Source organism: Chinchilla lanigera, unplaced genomic scaffold (genome assembly GCF_000276665.1).
Source record: "Chinchilla lanigera isolate Chin_1 unplaced genomic scaffold, ChiLan1.0 scaffold00011, whole genome shotgun sequence".
In the NCBI taxonomy this organism is placed as follows: Eukaryota; Metazoa; Chordata; class Mammalia; order Rodentia; family Chinchillidae; genus Chinchilla; species Chinchilla lanigera.
The window spans coordinates 20,016,398-20,034,063 of record NW_004955412.1 but is presented as its reverse complement, the minus strand read 5'-3'; the positions used below and the strand labels follow the sequence as shown (position 1 = coordinate 20,034,063).

Genomic DNA, 17,666 nt, shown 5'->3' with positions numbered 1-17,666 from the left:
TATGAGCAGCCAAACTCGTTCCCTCCCCGGTCACCACCCTGCTCTCTGTCTCCTTGGTTTCTGTAGGTGCCCTCCCGCCTAGTGGCCCCCGGAGCAGCTCCTCAGTGCCTCCTGCCAACCCTCCCAGCAGTCTCATGAACCCCAGCCTACCATTCACCTCCTCCCCAGACCCCACGCCTTCCCAGAACCCTCTGTCACTGATGATGTCCCAGATGTCCAAGTACGCCATGCCCAGCTCCACCCCGCTCTACCACAATGCCATCAAGACCATCGCCACCTCAGACGACGAGCTGCTGCCTGACCGGCCCCTGCTGCCCCCCCCACCGCCCCCGCAGGGCTCTGGGCCAGGTGTGAGGACAGGCAGGGGGCACTGGAAATGGGAAGGGGGCATGCACGGCCAGCAGTTGCCCTGTGGTTACATCGGCTTTTCCACGCTTCCCCAGGGCACTGGAGGTGGGGTGTGAGGTCCAGGACCTGTTCCCACTTCCCAGTCATTTAGCAAAACCCAGCTCAAGCGCTTGAGTGGTCTTTTCAGGGCTCCTTACAGATCCATAGCAAATGGCCAGAATGTGGGCTCTTGGCTTCTAGCTCAAGTGCCTATAGTCCCTTCCCTCAAAGCCAAGGGTGGCTAGTGGTGAGAGCTGGCGCCCTAGCACCACCTGACTGGGAGCGGGGAGGGACTGGGCTCCCACCTCCCCCAGCCGGATGCACACAACACCTGACCCCTTTGTGCTCTCCTCACAGGTATCAGCAACAACCAGCCCAGCCAGATGCACCTGAACTCCGCGGCTGCCCAGAGCCCCATAGGCATGAACCTGCCAGGCCAGCAGCCCCTGTCCCATGAGCCCCCGCCTGCCATGTTGCCCTCCCCGACCCCTCTGGGCTCCAACATTCCACTGCACCCCAACACACAGGGGGCAGGAGGGCCCCCACAGAACTCAATGATGTTGGCCCCAGGGGGCCCAGACTCCCTGAATGCCCCCTGTGGCCCTGTGCCCAGCTCCTCCCAGATGATGCCCTTCCCCCCTCGGCTGCAGCAGCCCCATGGTGCCATGGCTCCTGCTGGGGGTGGGGGTGGTGGGTCTGGCCTGCAGCAGCACTACCCTTCGGGCATACCCCTGCCCCCAGAGGACATGCCCAGCCAGCCACCAGGTCCCATGCCCCCCCAACAGCACCTGATGGGCAAAGGCATGGCTGGGCGCATGGGTGACGCATACCCGCCGGGGGTGCTCCCGGGGGTGGCCTCTGTGCTGAACGACCCAGAGCTGAGTGAGGTGATCCGACCTACCCCGACCGGGATCCCCGAGTTTGACTTGTCAAGGATCATCCCCTCTGAGAAGCCAAGCAGCACCCTCCAGTACTTCCCCAAGAGCGAGAACCAGCCCCCCAAGGCCCAGCCCCCCAATCTGCATCTCATGAACCTGCAGAACATGATGGCGGAGCAGACCCCCTCTCGGCCCCCCAACCTGCCAGGCCAGCAGGGTGTCCAGCGGGGGCTCAACATGTCCATGTGCCATCCCGGACAGATGTCCTTGCTGGGCAGGACAGGTGTGCCCCCACAGCAGGGCATGGTGCCCCACGGCCTGCACCAGGGGGTCATGTCGCCACCACAAGGCCTCATGACCCAGCAGAATTTCATGCTGATGAAGCAGCGGGCTGTGGGGGGCGAAGTCTACAGCCAGCCCCCCCACATGCTGTCCCCACAGGGCTCCCTCATGGGCCCCCCACCCCAGCAGAACCTGATGGTGTCCCACCCACTGCGGCAGCGCAGCGTGTCTCTGGACAGCCAGATGGGCTACCTCCCGGCGCCGGGCAGCATGGCCAACCTGCCCTTCTAGCAGCCCCTGCGGGGGCTCAAGCAGGGCACTGTCGCACACATGCCAACCTTCAAAGAGTTTCTTCCCTCCAGTGTCGGGATGGCCTGGGTCCAGGGGTGGGTGGAGGGGAGGGAGGGGGCTGGTGTGGGAAGTGGCATTTGTGGGAACCAGATGTGCTGGCATCTTAGGGGGAAGCGGCAGAGTGGGGTGGGGGTTCGGATTGGGATTTGCTCCATTTTGGCCACCAGGGTGTCCCTTCCCTGCCCTCCTGATTCCTATGGAGACTCTGTTTTCCCTTTCTCTGCAGCCCCTCCCCCTCTTCACTATGCTTTGGGTCCTTGGGGGAGTGAGAAAAGGTGGGCGTCCCCGCTGACCCTTCCTGCTGCTGTCTCCTCATTGCTAGAGCTCCGAGCCCCTTTCTCCTCTTGTTCCTCTGCTCTTACCCGTTTTCCCTTCTGTTTTTTCCTGCCGCGTTCCCTCTCACTGCTGATGTGGCTGACCCCTTCCCCGAGTACCCCTCGCAGGCGGCTGGCCAGGTGGGCAGGTGCCAGCCAGAGCTGTAAATAGAGCGCTGCGCTTTTGTGCCGGTTTGTGCGTGTGCTGTATTTCTGTGTTTTGATAGAAGTCATAAAAAAAAAAAAAAAAGGATAAAAGAAACCCTTCCCCCTCTTCAGATGATTGCCCCCTTCATTCCCTTGGATCCGGGGACATGCAGTCTTACACACCCACCCACTGTGCAGTGTCTCTGGGTCTGTAAAGGACACCATTTCTGTCCCCTCTCCAAGTGGTAAGATGACATAGGTGCCCCACACCTAAACTGAGGTCAGACCGCCAAGGCTTCCACCTGTGAGCCCAGCAGGGCCGAGACCCCCAGGGCAGCAGCCTGCCTGCTGCTGAGTGACTCATGGGGAATGTGTGTGTGTCCACCACACCAGTCACACAGGGCGGTGGCTTCCCGCTGTAGAGGTCTGGGTGCTCCTGCTGCTATGTTTTAGCCAGAACTTGAAGCCCTTTGTCTCCAGTCTGGGATGGAGGAAAAGAGGAAGGGGCAGCATCCGAGTGGCCCCTTGAGTGGAGCCAGGGAGAGCCTGATGCTGCTGGAGTCTGTGGCTGCCCTAGCCCTGGGCCAGCCAATACCCAGGACCTCTGACTCTCCCAGAGGTGGCCACCTACTTCTTACCAAAGAAGGAAGGCCAGGGCTCGGCTGAGTTTGCCTTGCCTCCAGCCTCCAGCCTCAGGATGGAGTGGAGGAAGCACCGGAGGGCCTGGGAACATCCCGCCCCCTCCTCTTTGCCTGCCCACTCACTGGCTCGGTCCCTGTGCCCAGGGCTGAGGGCTGTGTGCCCTCTGTCAGTGCTCACCCAAGCACAGCCACTGCTCCCTCTAAGTCCCCTCCTTCCTTCCCAGGAGAGCTCTTCCCCTCCCCCGCCACCACTGGTCAGAGCTGAAGCCATAAGGGACTGGGTGTTTTGACCCCATTGGCCCTAGGAGTAAGAAGCTTCTCTTTCTCTCACTTCCTTTCCTGCCTCGTGAGGTGGCGGGGCAGTTCCGTGGCCAAGCCCTCTTGTGTCCCACCTGCAGGGCCAAGGGCCATTCTAGACAGGGTGTCGTCTACCAGAGCCCCATCCCCAGCCTTCCTGACCTGCAGGGCCTGGTCTCACCTTGGCAGCTGTAATACAAAGGGAATTCGTGCCCACTTCTCCCAGTCTGGTGCTGACCTCTTGGTCCACCGTCAGCCAGGTCAAGCGCCACTTCTTCCTCTCGGGCTGGCTGTGGGCTCTTGACTTTCCCCAGCACCTCCAGGGCCGTGGCCAGGGGCCCTGTGTTGGGGGAGCACTTGCCTTCCATCCCACCAGGCGTGCTGCCTGCCTCTGCCTGGGGCCCTGTGCCCCCGAGCGCCCCCCTCTTCCAAGACTGCCCAAACTGTCGTATTCTAAGTGTTTCCTGCCCCAGGAGAGGGCTTAGACCGCAAGGGACCCACACCCTCCTGGTCCCCTCTGCTCCTTTCTCTGCCACTAGCTTCCCAGGTGAGCTCTAGCGGCCAGCCTTTCTCCTCCATCCATGGCCATACCCCCAGCCATTTTGTACCATTATATAAATATATATATATAAATATAAATATATAAATACAATATGTGAAAACATCTTCTTGGTTTTTATTTTGAAACAATTTTTAGGCTTGTTCCGGGGGTCTCTGTGCTGCCTGTACTGTATTGACCTGTTTTATAGGTGCCTTTTTATTAAAAAGAAAATTCAAAATCCAACCTGTTGCTTTTTTGCTTCTGTGTCTGGTTCCCCCATTACCCAGCTTGCTATTAAAATGCTGGGAGAAAAAAAGGGGGACCACAGGGCTTCCCCATCATTTTATGGTGAGGGCCCGGCCTCCTCCGGGGCCACAGCCCTAACTTCCCCAGTGGGGGCCTCCCAGGGAGTTTGGCTGATAGGCTTGAGCACTGGGGAACCCAGATGGGCCCTCAGCAGGTGCCAGGGCCCCTGACCCCCACCCCAGTCTAGGCTGAGGGGGAAGGAGAGCCCGGAAATGCCTGACAGGCCTCCCTAAGCATGGAGCAGCTTCCTCTGGTTCCATCTGAGTGGTATCCTCTCAGGGCCGGGGCAGGCTTCCTGGGGTCTGGGGACTTCCCTGGCCAGATCCGGTTTTTACACTACCTTACTTACGGTGACATGGGGGTGGGGGACTAGATGAGATGACTTCCAGAGGTCCCCTTTAATCTGTCTTTCTCCTCAGCGGGTCTCTACTCCATTCTGACTTTTAGCTAAGGGCATCTGCTGCTGCGGCCTGAACCCCTCTGCTGTTCTAGTTTTTATAGGTCCTGTAGATTGTGGAAAGGAGGCCAAGGCTGCTTTCTTCCCCATCAGTACCCAGAACCTGCTAGGGCCCTGGATCCTGTCTCTTCACGTCCATCCTGGGACTGCTCCAACCACCTCCATCTGGTTCCTGGGCAGAGATGACAACTGGGCTTGATTTGTATCTGTCCCCTTGGGGGCTGCAGAGGGAGATTTTCCATTCTCCCACTGCATTCCTCTCCTAGCTCTCCCTTAGTTCCTGACTAGGGTGCTGGCTGCCTTCCGTGGCACCTGGAGTCTGTTCTCAGTCTGTAGACCAGGAGCCAGTGACATGGGGCTGACCCAGTGCTGTTTTGGTCACAGCCAGGGCAGCTACTTAAAGTGAATCAATCCCACCTTCCTACTTGGTCGAGATGACTGACGGGCTGGGGTCCTGGCAGAATGAGTTTAAGGGCCCAAGGTGCATTAAGGTCACACTGCTGCCAGCTGGCCGTCCCTCAGCCTTAACCTCGACTCATCCTCTGGTGCCCAGCTTCTCCTGGCTTCGTTCAGCAAATGGCATCAGAGGTGAGGTGGGTAGCTGTGGCAGTGAGCAGCCCTAAGATGATGGAGTGTGTTCTGGGAGGGGACTGACTTTCCTTCATGGCCAGGGTAGAAGTAAATGTTGGTTCTTGTGCTTTGACGGGTGATGATGGGAGAAGGTGTGTGGGGTCCTCTTCGCTCAGGGTGGTGCAGATGGGACAGACAGCCTTTGCTTTGCCTTCCGGCTGCTTTCCCCTCCTTGGGCTTCAGCCCAGCCCCAGGGCTGGCAGAAGAGCTGCAGGGACATCTTCAAGGAGGACTGGTTCATCTCCCTGCCCCAAGGGACACTCACCTCCGTGGCTTTTAGGATGCCAGCTCCCGTTGGAAAAGGCTCCAGCATCCTCGAATGCCCCCAGGGAAGCAGAAACAAAGGGGGGCATTGGGTCTTAGAAGGTGGTGAGGGAGGTGGCATTCTCTGACTCAGAGAGACTGCTCTTGCGCCAGCTGGGGAGGAGCTGGCACAAGGAGGCAGGGCCGGCACAGCCCAACTTGGTCAGAAGCCGAGACAGGTCACTGCGAAACTTAACGCCAGCGAAGGTGTAGAGCATGGGATTGAGGCAGCAGTGAGCTAGACCCAGGAACTCGCACATGGTGATGGCCATCGGGAGATAGCCATTCAACTCGCAGCTATTGTCCACAGCCTTCAACCTTGCCAGGGTGTCCAGGAAGATGACAATGTGGTAGGGCGACCAGCAGAGAAAGAAGATGCTGGTCACCAGGATGGCCACCCTGACTGCCTTCTGCCGTTGAGGGCGCCGCTGGGCCTGGCAAAGTCTGTGCACCACCCCCACATAGCACCAGCCCATCACCAGCATAGGCAGCAGGAAGCCCCCAACATGGTAGAGGAAGCGGGAGGTGAACCAGGCATTGGTTTCAGCTTGGTTCTCTTGGGAGAAGGTACAACGTGGCAGGGAGTCGTTGTGATGGGGTTGGCTGACCTTGGCGAAGAGAATCTCTGGCAACGCAAAGAGGAAGCCCGCCAGCCAGATGGCCGCGCAGGTGATGTGGATGGAGAGGAGGCGGCGGTGGCGGTAGGCATGGACGGCATGGACAATGGCCAGGTAGCGGTCCACAGCGATGCAGGCCAGGAGCAGGCTGCTGCAGTAGAAGTTGATCTTGTGCAGGGCAATCACAGTTTTGCAGAGGAAGGTCCCCAGGACCCAGCCCACTGAGCCCTCAGCCACAGCAAAGGGCAGAATGAAGACCAATAGGAGATCAGCCACTGCCAAGTGGAACAGGAAGGTCTCGGTGGAGCTGCGTGTCTGCCGGTGCCGCTCCAGGATCACCAGCACCAGGATGTTGCCCATCATACCCAGGAGGAAGATGAAGCTGTAGGCCACTGGCATGAACACGGCCTTGAAGGAGGTCAGAAGGGGCCCCTCAGCTGTGGAGCAGAAGTGGCTCTCCAAGAGAGGGATCTCCGTGCTGTCATTATAGTTGGCCAGTACATTGTACTGCAGGGACAGAAGACAGGAGTATGAGAACCGAGGACCCCATCTATCTTTTCTTCCAGGAACCCTACCTTCCATCTAGATTTTTTCTATCGCCCCAGGCTAACTGTACTCCAGTACATCCCACGCACCATATGCCAAATTTCCTGGGTGTTTCCTTGAATAAATCACTTTGTCTTTTCTAATTTTCTTTCTTTTCTTTTTGTGGGATACTGAGGATCAAACCGAGGACCTCACATGTGCTAGGAAAGTGTTCTACATCCTAGCCTGGAACATCAGCGTTTCCTCTGTAAAAGGTATTAATCCTCCATCAGGCAGCAATGAGGGTGAAAGGAGATGTACGGTGTGGGCATGCTTGCAAACTGACAGGCTGTGCACCTGCATCTGTGTGTTTATGTGTCCACAGGTATGGAAGACTGCAGGCTTGGGGACTGGATCTGGTTGGGACAAGGGCTATCTGCTCTGATAATGAACAGAGTAGCAATCACTAAAACCTAGGAACCTGCTGCAGGGAAGGGGCAGGTAGGTTCTATATAACCTGCAGGCTTCCTCTTAATTTGTCCCCCTATTCCTCATTGGCGTCATTAATGCTGACATTATGGTCCTGGCCTCCCACCTGCTGCGATCCATGCAACCAGCTCAAGGGCTAGAACAGCACATTTCCTGGCTTGTCTTGCTAAAGATCACTAAAGACCACTTTCACCTCCCTCCAGAGCCAACACTCCAACCACTGAGCTGCACTGCCTGGGACTTTTCTAAAGGCTTTGGGGAGGGCAGCAGATGCAGCACTCTGACTACTTCCCATCCCCTGCAGATTCCCCAGGCCACGGGAGATAGGAAGCAGAAAGCCCAGAAACACAGAGACAGGCAGAGGAAGTGAGGGAGACCAGGCAAAGGGGAGGGAGGGAGGCAGTTCTGAGTGAAGGGGGCGGGCCTGCGGTCCCTCCGGAAGTTCCCTCCTCCCCACCCTCCTCTCCTCTCCATCACCTCCCACCATCGCCCCAGGGCCCAGGTTGTTTACCACTAACCACAGAGGAAGGTATGGTGCCTGTTTTCATACCTTTCACTCGCAGCTGCCCCTGCACCTGCTCCTCGCCTCCCAGCTCTGTTCTTCCCACCCTCCCCTGGCCAGCCCCCTTCCCGTGCAATGCAAAACCAAGGGTAGCCAACCTCTGTGGGTTCAAACGCAACTCTGTAAATGACTAACCCCAAGGCGGCAGGGAGTGGGGTGAGGGACTCTGCCTCCCCAGAGCCCCCTTTCAGGAGCCTGAGGGTCTGCCGCAAGCAGTAGGCAGTTCACGGGCTACAACAGGGCTTTCTTGCAAGCAGGAGCCCCAGTTGTGGGTCACACACAGACTTGCAATGGTGGGCAACCCCCCCGCATCTTCCCTTCTGGTCCCCGGAGCAGGTGACCATGTGAGAAGTGGGTAGGATGTGTGTGTGTAGTGGCAAAGCCATTTACCACCTCCCCAGCATCATCCCCTCCACCACGGCCTGCTGCAGCTCTGCTTCACCTTCATGCCCAGGCTGCTCTCACCACGGGTCCCCTTCCTGACAACTGCTCCTCTCCTGTCCACTTCCTGCGTGGAAAACTGTCCTTGTGGGAGCCAGTGTTCTCACCATGAATCCCAGCTGGGTGTAGTGATGAGCACATATAGTACAGCTACTTAGGAGGCTCAGGGAGGAGGTTCAGTGGTGTAAGCCTATAAATTTGAGACCAGGCTGGGCAACATAGTGAGACCTCATCTCAAGAAAACAAAAACAGAAATGAAACAACACACACACTATCATTTAAGTGTCTGCTTAATATCCTTTACTGTTTCCTATCACCAGCAGACAGTGATTTATTTTTACTTTAATCTCTCTTTTTTTTTTGTCTTTTTGAGACAGGGTCTCGATATGCAGTTCAGGCTGGCCTTGAGCTCACTTTGTAGCCCACGCTGGTCTTGAACTCACAACGATTCTCCTGCCTCAGCCTCCCGAGTGCTGGGATTATAGGCGTGCGCCACCATGCCCGGCCTAATCTCTTTTTTTGTTTTGTTTTGAGACAAGTTTTCACTATGTCATTCAGGTTGAATTTGAACCCACTATGTAGCTCAGGATGGCTGCAAATTCACAACGATCCTCCTGCCTCAGCCTCCCAAGTACTGGGATTATAAATGTGTACCACCATACTAGCTTCTTTTTAAAAAATCTTTGGCCTCTCTCTCTCCATCTCTTTCTCTGTCTCTCTGTCTCTCTCTCTCCAATTTCACATTTAATAGCAAAGCTTTCTTGAGAAAAGCTCGTTTTTTGTGCTACTGTTCAACAGTGGATGGCTGGAGTGAGCCAGACTGCCTGCATTCACAGAGCAGCCCACAGTGCCACATGCGGATGTGCCCGCTGGCATGTCATTGGCATGTCCTCTTAGGGGAGACGTTTAACACACAGTGCTGAACTCCAGAGCCAGTTGCGGGGCACCCTACGTGGATGATCCCTCATGAGTGACCTCAATTATGTCTACATCACAGGGCCTCCTGGGACTAGGGCTCCAGGCCCTCCTTCTTGCCTTTAAACAATGGCTCTTTGCTTTATGTAGTCAAAAACACATAGGCTTGTGTTTAAGAAAGTGGTTCTCTTTGCATGTGAAAACCATGGACCTGTCAGGGTAAACTCTTCAGCGGACCTTTACATTTCTCCGAAATGCACATTCCTTTCATCTGTCAGACCTTACCTTCTTTTTTATTTTTATTTTTTGTAGTACTGGGGACTGAACACAGGGCCTTTGCTCTGAGCTATAGCCCCAATTCTTTTTTATTTATTTATTTATTTTTTTTGAGAGAGGGTTTTGCTAAATCACTAAGTTGTCCAGGCTGGGCTCAAACTTGTGATTCTCCCTGCCTCAGCCTCCCAGAGTTCTGGGATTCCAGGTGTGGGCCACCATGTCCAGCTTTATATTCTAGGTGATTGCTTCAGGCACCCTGTCCTCCAGGTATACCATCCTACCAGCTTCCCACTCCTATCCCCTGACACGTCCCTGGCACTGAGACTTTGCTCAGGTCCTTCCTCTGGCCTGCCAGACCGTTCTTCCCAAGTTTGCCTCTTCATTCCTGACCTTCCTTCAAGGACCAGCCCAAGCCCAGCTTCCTTCCACTGGGAATTACATCTACTCTGGGTTCAGCAGGGATACAGACCCCCTTTGTATCCTGCAGTCTGTGCCTCTGTTGCTCTTCTTGGGTTCCTGCTGTCAGTGGGAAGTTATTTCAGAGAGTCATGACTCCACCATTTGATTCCTACTGTGATTCAGCAAGAGGTAAAGGAGAGACTGAGGAAAGCAGTCCACTTGCAGAGCACAGGCTTCAGATAGAATGAGGGGTGCAGGGCCTGGGCAGAGGCTGGAGCCCAGCTGCTCCCCTGCCCAGGGGAGGCCTTAGGTCCAGCCAGCCTGTCTGGCCCTGAGGCCTTTCACGAGACCACTCAAGTTCTCACCCTCCAAAGCATTCAGGCTGAGCATGGTGGTGCATGCCTGTAATCCCAGCACTCAGGAGGCCGAGGGAGGAGGATCACTATGAGTCAGGGCTGGCCTGAACTACATAGCAACACTCTGTCTTAAAAAAACAAAAAAAAAGGGTCTGGGGATTTAGCTCAGCGGCATAGCGCCTGCCTGGCAAGTGCAAGGTCATGAGTTCGATTCCCGGTACCGGAAAACAAAAACAAAAACAAAAACCCAGAAAACAAAAAACCAAAAAAACCACCACCAACAAAAACAAACAAAACAAAAACAACCCCAAACAAAACCAAGCCAAAATCCAAAAATCAAAAAAAACAAAAAACCCAAAATCAAAGCATGCAAGCTGATTGGCTTCTTGCCCACTTAAAGTCTTCACAGTGGGACCTCTCAGGGACCCTATCTCCCAGAACTTAGTAGTTTTTTATTTTGCATTTTTACAGTAGGTCATTGTTTTTTGTTTTTTTTTTGGTTTTTCTCTGGTACCGGGAACCGAACTCACGACCTTGCGCTTTCCAGGCAGGTGCTTTGCCGCTGAGCTAAATCCCCAGCCCCTTATTTTGCATTTTTAAAAAAATTTACCAGCACATTTTAGATATACATAATGATAAGAGTCATCACAGAGAATTTGTACCTGTCCATGGCATATCTCGCTTCTTACTTTTTTCCCCTTAGAACTCAGGTGTAGAGGCTGGGTGTGTCTCCTCCTCCTTGGCAAGAGGCATTGGTTTAGCACAGTGCTCAGAGAGGGGAAGACGGGAGGAAGCTGGTTGCTGGGAATTGCAATATATATTAGCAGGAGGTGTCAAACAGATGTTTTAGGGGTTGAGGAGTGGCATATGTCAAAGCCACTTCCCGTACTGAGGGATTCTGAGGTGAAAGGTAATAAAGCGAGGCTGGTCCTGGCCAGGAGGGCAGGAGGGGAGTCAGGCTGTGTGGCAATGAAGTGTCATGGGCTCACACCAGAGGGAGCACGCTGTGGGCACCGGGATGAGCAGCTCACTACTCCTTGCCACAAAAAGTAGTGGAGTTGGACATGGTGGTGCAGACCTCTAATCCCAGCTACTCAAGAGGCTGAGGCAGGAGGGCCTCAAGTTCACACCTAGCTCAGGCAATTTAGCAAGACCCTGTCTCAAAAAAATGAAAAACAAAAACAAAATAAAAAAGAGCCAGGCACATAGCTCAGTGGTAGGACATCACTAGGTTTAGTTCACACGCACACTCACTCACATACACAGCGTAAACCCAAAGCCCTCACATGGACAATGACTCGATGACAGCTTGCACGCTGTTGTGCCTATACCAGATGGGCCACACCCGAGTGTGACATAGGCAGGTACCCAGCAGGTCACCATCAATGCGTAGACCAGGGATTCATGTCCCAAAGGCCAGAAAACATGACTGGAGCAAAGCTGGAACAGAGCTAGGATGCTAGCTAAAAAGCAGCTTCCAGCCCTGGGGCGGGGGGTGGGGCAAAGCTCAGCCTCCCGGCCTTGGAGGAGGTGGGGAGAGGTGGGGCAGAGAGGCAAAGTTCTCAGCCCACACTGTGATCTGCTAAGGTTCTTTTCCTCCCCTCCTCTTAGGCCTGGAGCCCCTCCCTGAACAACTGAGGTCACAAGCCCCATTTGACCTCTCCAGTCAGGAGGCTCCATGGGCGTCTACCTCTACGGCGGGGGAGTCTGGCAGCAGGTGTATGTGGGGGTGTCTGCGGCATCCCCCAGGGATCTGCTCTGCATTCCCTGCTCCTTAGCACTTTCAGCCCCGCCTGGAATGAGGATGAGCCTGGGAGACACTTGCAGACAAAAGAGATTAGCCAGGTGTTATGGTTGATACATTGTGTCAACTTGGGGAATCTAGAGGTTCACCTAAGTGACTCAGCAGGAAGCCAGGGTGCTTACTTTGTATACATCCTGAGCCTGTGGAAGAGGAGGGCATGGAGATTATGTGAGAGCTACACGCCCCTTGGGTGAGGGTAGCCTGTTTACAACGTAAGGGAGGGAAAGAAGCTGCTTGCTGCCATTCCTCCCTTTTGCTCTGGCTGCATTGCTGTTCGGCTGCCATTTCCCCCTTTGCTCTTGTTGCTTTGCTATCTTCTGCCTAGGAGCCAGCCAAGTATGGACTGAAACCTCCACAAACTGTAAGCTAAATAAACCTTTCTTTCCTGAATTTTGGGCGTTGGGTATTTTGTCTCAGCAACGACAGAAAAGTAACCAAGACACTAGGTGTAGTGATGACGTGTAATCCCAGCACTCTGGCAGGCTGAGGCAAGAGGATCACCAGTCTGACCTCCGCCTGGACACCCTAGTGACTTCATGAGACACTGTCTCAAAATTAAAACTAAAAGGGGCTGGGGATGTAGCTCAGTGTGAGGACAATACAGAGTACCCCATAAGCTGGAACTACGGGCTGAAACTAATCAGACAGAATTGCATAGGGAAAAATAGAGACCTGGACGGGGGTTTCACCGTTCAGGGGCAAGATAGGAAAGACCTGGTGGTAACAGGTCATGAGAAATAAGACTTGGGAGTTTGTTGACTGAAAGCTGAAGATGAGTCACCAGAGTGAGGTGGCTGCTAGAGGGCTCCAGTTGCCTTCCTCTGTGTGAACAGAAGCCTGCAGAGGGCACTCACAATGCCTGGATGCGCTGGGCAAAGGCAGCCGCTGTGCCAAGGGGTTTGGAAAACCAGCTTTGGAAGGACGTTTTCCTGCACTAGGTTTGTGGTGTCCAGGGAAGAGAAGTGGACTCTACGGGACTGTCTTCAAGGATGGAAGCCATGGGCCAGAAAGCAGGATGGGCTGAGGTGAGCTTGCCCTCAAACACCTCTTCTTCCCTTGCCCGGCGACTCTGATTCGCTGTCTGCCCCGCTCTGTGGCTGAGTTGGCTGTCTGCACAATCTCTGTCTAGCTCAGCACCTGGGAACCTTCGCCTCTCTAGCCTGTTCTGGAGCCAGTAGAGGCCACAGCCTGAGCTTGCTTCCCATCCCGAAGTGTGGGTACACGGCTCACACAGGCCCAGTCCCAGGCCCCCAACGCCCGAGTCATGCTGGCCACAGAATGCAGCTACACACAGATGTCAAGTGTCGCTCTGGCCATGGGGACCACACAGGCTGCATCTCCTTGCATGTCCCTGTGGGGGGATTTCCAGCCATGAGTCAGGAGCTTGGAGTGGGGCCTCTGGACATCTCTTATGTCCTCCTTCAGTGGCTTGAGGGGTTCGAGGGTCTTCAGGATAGGTCTGTACTTCATAACCCACTCTTCCTTCGGAAGGCCTATCCGCCTAACGGCCATCTGAGACTCTGGCTTGCCATCTGCCCTGCCTCCCCCCTTGCCCCCTCTATCCTTTTCAGGAGCACATGTGCCAGGTCCCTGTCCTCTCTGCCTGAGGGTTTGGGCCATGAGGAGCCTGGTACTGCTCTGGATGTGGTGCTGGGGAGGGAACCCCTATTTCTGCACTGCGTCTTCTAAGTTTACAGGGATTCCCCACTTGCATCCCAACCTTTGTTTGCACTCTGGGGACAGAGTCACACAGTCTAAAGCACATGTGGACATGTTTTCTAGTTCAGCCTGTCTCCTGGGATGGTACTGACTTGAAATATTTTGCCTCATCATTTCCAGAAGAATACTCATTCTTGTGTCCTAATTCTCCCTTCCAAACACAAGGCCACTTTTGAACGCTATCCTTCCAGAGGAGTGGGAACAAGTGGCCTGTGTCCCATAGAAGGCAAGAGCTCCTGATGGAGTCTTTGTGATCAATGTCCTGCTTCCCCCAGGCCGACGACCCCCAAGCCTGGCTTCAGGCTTTTCTGATCCTTCCAGCCAAACCCCAGTTGGCTCCTCCTCTACTGGGGATCCTCTGGGACTTTTGACCTGATTGGGGTGAGGGGATCCTCCCCTTCCCCTAGGTAAAGCCCAGAAAGAGCCTGAGCTGGTTTTGGTTCCTCTTCTTCACACCTCCCTGGTGAAATGAGAGCGTGCATGGAGCCCAGCTTTGTAGCCTGTGGTATTCTGGTCACACTGAGGCTGTCATCAATGGGAAAGGAGCAGGGAAGCCGGGCTCTGGGGCTTACACCAGCTTGGCCCCGCTCTCTAGCAGCTTCTCCTCCTGGCTGATGTGCAGTGCGGGGCTGCAGCTGTAGTGCATGACCAGCTGGAGTAGGTGTCATTCTAGTCCCTGGTTCTGTACAGAGGAGGATTCTCTCCAAGCAAGGTTCCCTTAGGCAAGGTCTTCTCTTTTTTTTTTTTTTTTTTGGTCTTTTTGAGACAGCGTCTCACTGTGCAGTTCAGCCTGGCCTTGAGCTCACTTGGTAGCCCAGGCTGGTCTCGAACTCACAACAATCCTCCTGCCTCAGCCTTCCAAGTGCTGGAATTACAGGCGTGCACCACCACACCTGGTGCAAGGTCTTCTCTAGGTCTGTCTAGACCTGGTTTCCCAGCGGGGTGGCTCGCTGGCATACCTGCTTTGGGGACCTGGCTCCTCCTTCCTGGTTCTTGCCCATCTGGAATTTTTCTGTTTGAGTGTTCTACTCATAAGAATTAGCAGCCCACTTTAGGAAAGCATGTATTTTAAGTGGCCAGAGTGTACCTTAGAGTTCAAGACCAGGAAGAGAACACAGAATGGCCAACACTTGGCTTATAGCCATGAAACTCAGTTTTGAACCCAGCACTGAAGGGCAGAATCTAGTGATCTGGGAAAATGGACCTGTGCTTGGTTTAGACAAAAGCAGGGAGGAGAATAAGGAGTCAAGGGAATGGGAAAAACTGGGCAGATTCCAGAAACAAGTGGTGAGCTGGCTTCACCTGCACCGTGAGTCAAGAAATACTTATTGGAGAGCTGGTGATAGTGGCACATGCCTGTAATCCCAGCACTCAGGAGGCTGAGGCAGGTGGCTTGCCTTGAGTTCGAGGCCAACCTGAGCTACACGGTGAAACCCTGTTTCAAACTCCTCTACCCTTCCCAAAAGAAACACTTACGGGGGCTGGGGATACAGCTCAGTGACAGAGCAATTGCCTAGCACACAAGAAGCCCTGGGTTCCATCTCCGGCACCAAACAAAATGAAACAAAATACCCACCCCACACACAAGCTTATCAGGAAGCCACTACATGGAAGGACTCTTCTGTCTGCTCTGCCACCCTAAGGCTGACACTGGGGCAGTCTACCAGTGCTTCTCCTCGCCCCATACAGAGTGGGTAGGGTGGCAGGGGACAGCCCTGTGGAGAGGTCATGGAAGGTAGCTACACGTGGAACCGCACTGAAGTCTGGTTAAGGAAGGGTCCCCGTATTCCTGGCCACCTGGCTAGAACCTGACTGAGGGGTGCAGGCACATTCAGGTGCCCAGCAAGGTTTGAGGTTTGACCTGAAGCAAGTTGGCAGGTCTCTCCTCCTGGGATGTAGGTTTTCTTCATGACACGGAACATGTCCTGCTGCCCCTACCCCCTGCCACCTGTCTCTAGTAGGTCACACAGTGAGGTGAGGTGTGCACTGAATGGAAACTTTTGAGGTTTCTCAGAAGCTAGGAATGGCCAGGTCTTAGCGGTTACTAAGACATCCAACTAGGTCAGGGCTCGTGGTCAGTTTGAAGCTGCAGGCAGACAACACCCATTAACCTAACCAGGTGTGGCCAGTGATAGGGACAAGGGACCAGGAACCAGGGAGGGAGCGTGTTGCCTTGTAGGGCAGAGAGGGTTTAATCTGATTTGGGGTACAGGTCAGAGTCTGATTAGACCCAGGGCTGGCTTTGTGGGACAGTCACACAGGGCCTGCACTTGCAAAGACCTCACACTGGGTTTGATGCTCTGCTGAGGTCATCTTGGAATTCTTAATCCTCTTGTGAACGAGAGGCGCTGCATTTTCATTTTGCACTGGACCCACAAACCATGCCTCAGGTTCTGATTAGACAGCTGGCTTAGATGGATGGTCTGATCTTAGCTGGGGTTGGGTCTGAGAGGCCAGATTTGATGTAATGAGCCCTTCCTCTCTCTTCTATCCATGTTCGCCTGACACTTCCAAGGCTGGGCCCTGGGTCAGAGAGGCAGGCTTCTCCCAGCGAGGCTGGGAAGATGGTGGGTGGAGTTACAGAGCAGACCTGCCTCTGGGAGCTGGAGGGAGGAGGACAGCGTCTCTGTGAGTTTAGCATCAGAAGAGCTGGTAGGAGCCAGGGTGTGGATCCTTCATGAGACAGCTCAGAATACAGCTCAGAGAGAAGTCCTTTCTCCAGTGAGAGAAAAAGACCACGACAAAGTTTCAGTAAATGCTTACTACCAGTCCTCTGCTGCCTGCATGTGGGAGCCCTGGAGTTCTCTGTTTTGGCTGCTCCCCACACACATCCTTTGGGAGTACAGTGACAACCAAGTCAACAGAAGCACTCTGCTTCACGGGAGACGGGTGGGTGGCAGAGAGTGATGCTGAGGACTGTGTTTTCGGCCAGTCCGAGAAACCCTACCTTATCTCTAGAGACTCCAGTTCTGTGTGGAGGCTGCGACATGCTCTAAGACATTTCTAGGATCAACACAGGACACTCTCAACAGCTGAGCACCCCTGACCCCCAACTTGGGTGCCCTGGGATCCTCTCCCTGGCTATGATCTGGTCTCACACTTCCTCCATATAGAATATAATCATTGTCTAATAGCTTCTAAGGAGCGCTTGAGCTTTTTCTCAGTTGGACCATACCATAAGCTATTTGAGGGCAAAGATTAGGTCTTCCACTTCGCCATCCAAATAGAACGTCACGATCACACAGCAAGAGATGCACAACTGTGTTTGATCAGTTGATTAGCAGTGCCAGCCTCCTGACAGTACAACCTCCAAAGTGATTTCCTGTCTAGTCCCTCACTCCAGCCCTAAGAGACAGGAGAGGGCACCTGCTCACTATTGAAAAATTCTCTGGACCCCAGGCTGTCCCCTCTCCCTTCGGTCCTGGCACAGAACATTGAAGATTCCTAGCAGGGCCTGGGAAGAGGGGCAGCTCTCCCTACTCACCACATCGTCCATGTTGTAGTTCATGAGCTCCATGTCCAGGGTGAGGGGGTAGCTCATCGCTGCAGCTGCGAGGCCCCAGACTGGTCACCGTCGGATGCCGAGAGCGTCTGTGGTGTGACTGGTGCCTATAGAGAGGTGGCAGGCGTCAGCTGCGGATTTAAACAAATGAGCTGCGCAACTGTCTCCTGTGGCTGAGGAGGGCCTGTTGCCTACCTCACAACTCATCATTTTTTTTTTTTCCACTGGGTCTTTTCTTTTTTTTTTTTTTTTTTTTGAAGAAAAAGGGAAAATCCCCCGTAGCGTCAGAGCTAATCAAGCATTTCAGTGCCTTTCCTGGCAACTGTTGTCTGAAACTGGGCTTGATGCTGGGGCAAAGGCTGCCCCTCACTTCGGCCGCCATAGGGGACCAGGTCTTGGGAAACTCCCCCGAGAAAGGGGACAGGGCAAGCGCATTTCCAGCCACCTCTCCTGCAAGCCACCTCTCGACCTTCACCTTCCTCACTAGTTTGCCCAGGACTGAAAGTCCCTCGTCCTGGGAAGCCCCA

General features: G+C 54.4%; 2 protein-coding genes across 8 annotated transcripts in view; one reads left to right on the top strand and one right to left on the bottom strand.

Moving 5' to 3' along the window:
* The window catches only part of Bcl9l (B-cell CLL/lymphoma 9-like), a 29,070-nt gene extending 24,994 nt beyond the window's left edge, over positions 1 to 4,076 (top strand). For all 7 annotated transcript variants that reach the window (XM_005378278.2, XM_005378276.2, XM_005378281.2 and 4 more), the window contains 2 exons: positions 67 to 348; positions 745 to 4,076. In XM_005378278.2, coding sequence (XP_005378335.1) covers positions 67 to 348; positions 745 to 1,838 — 1,376 coding nt within the window. In that variant the 3' untranslated portion in view covers positions 1,839 to 4,076. The remainder of the gene's footprint in view (positions 1 to 66; positions 349 to 744) is intronic.
* Cxcr5 (chemokine (C-X-C motif) receptor 5) lies at positions 2,429 to 17,296 on the bottom strand. The gene is made up of 2 exons (XM_005378282.2): positions 17,122 to 17,296; positions 2,429 to 6,658 (listed from the first exon to the last, which is right to left on the bottom strand). The coding sequence occupies exons 1-2, from the start codon at positions 17,176 to 17,178 to the stop codon at positions 5,591 to 5,593; spliced, it is 1,125 nt and encodes a 374-aa protein (XP_005378339.1). The 5' UTR covers positions 17,179 to 17,296; the 3' UTR covers positions 2,429 to 5,590.
* Positions 17,297 to 17,666: the final 370 nt, after the last annotated feature.

Excerpts from the sequence above, each read along its gene's own strand:
- Cxcr5 (XM_005378282.2), bottom strand. The coding sequence starts at position 17,178 with ATGAGCTACCCCCTCACCCTGGACATGGAGCTCATGAACTACAACATG. Across the intron at positions 6,659-17,121 it reads ACTACAACATGGACGATGTG|TACAATGTACTGGCCAACTA; the intron begins GTGAGTAGGGAG and ends CTGTCCCTGCAG.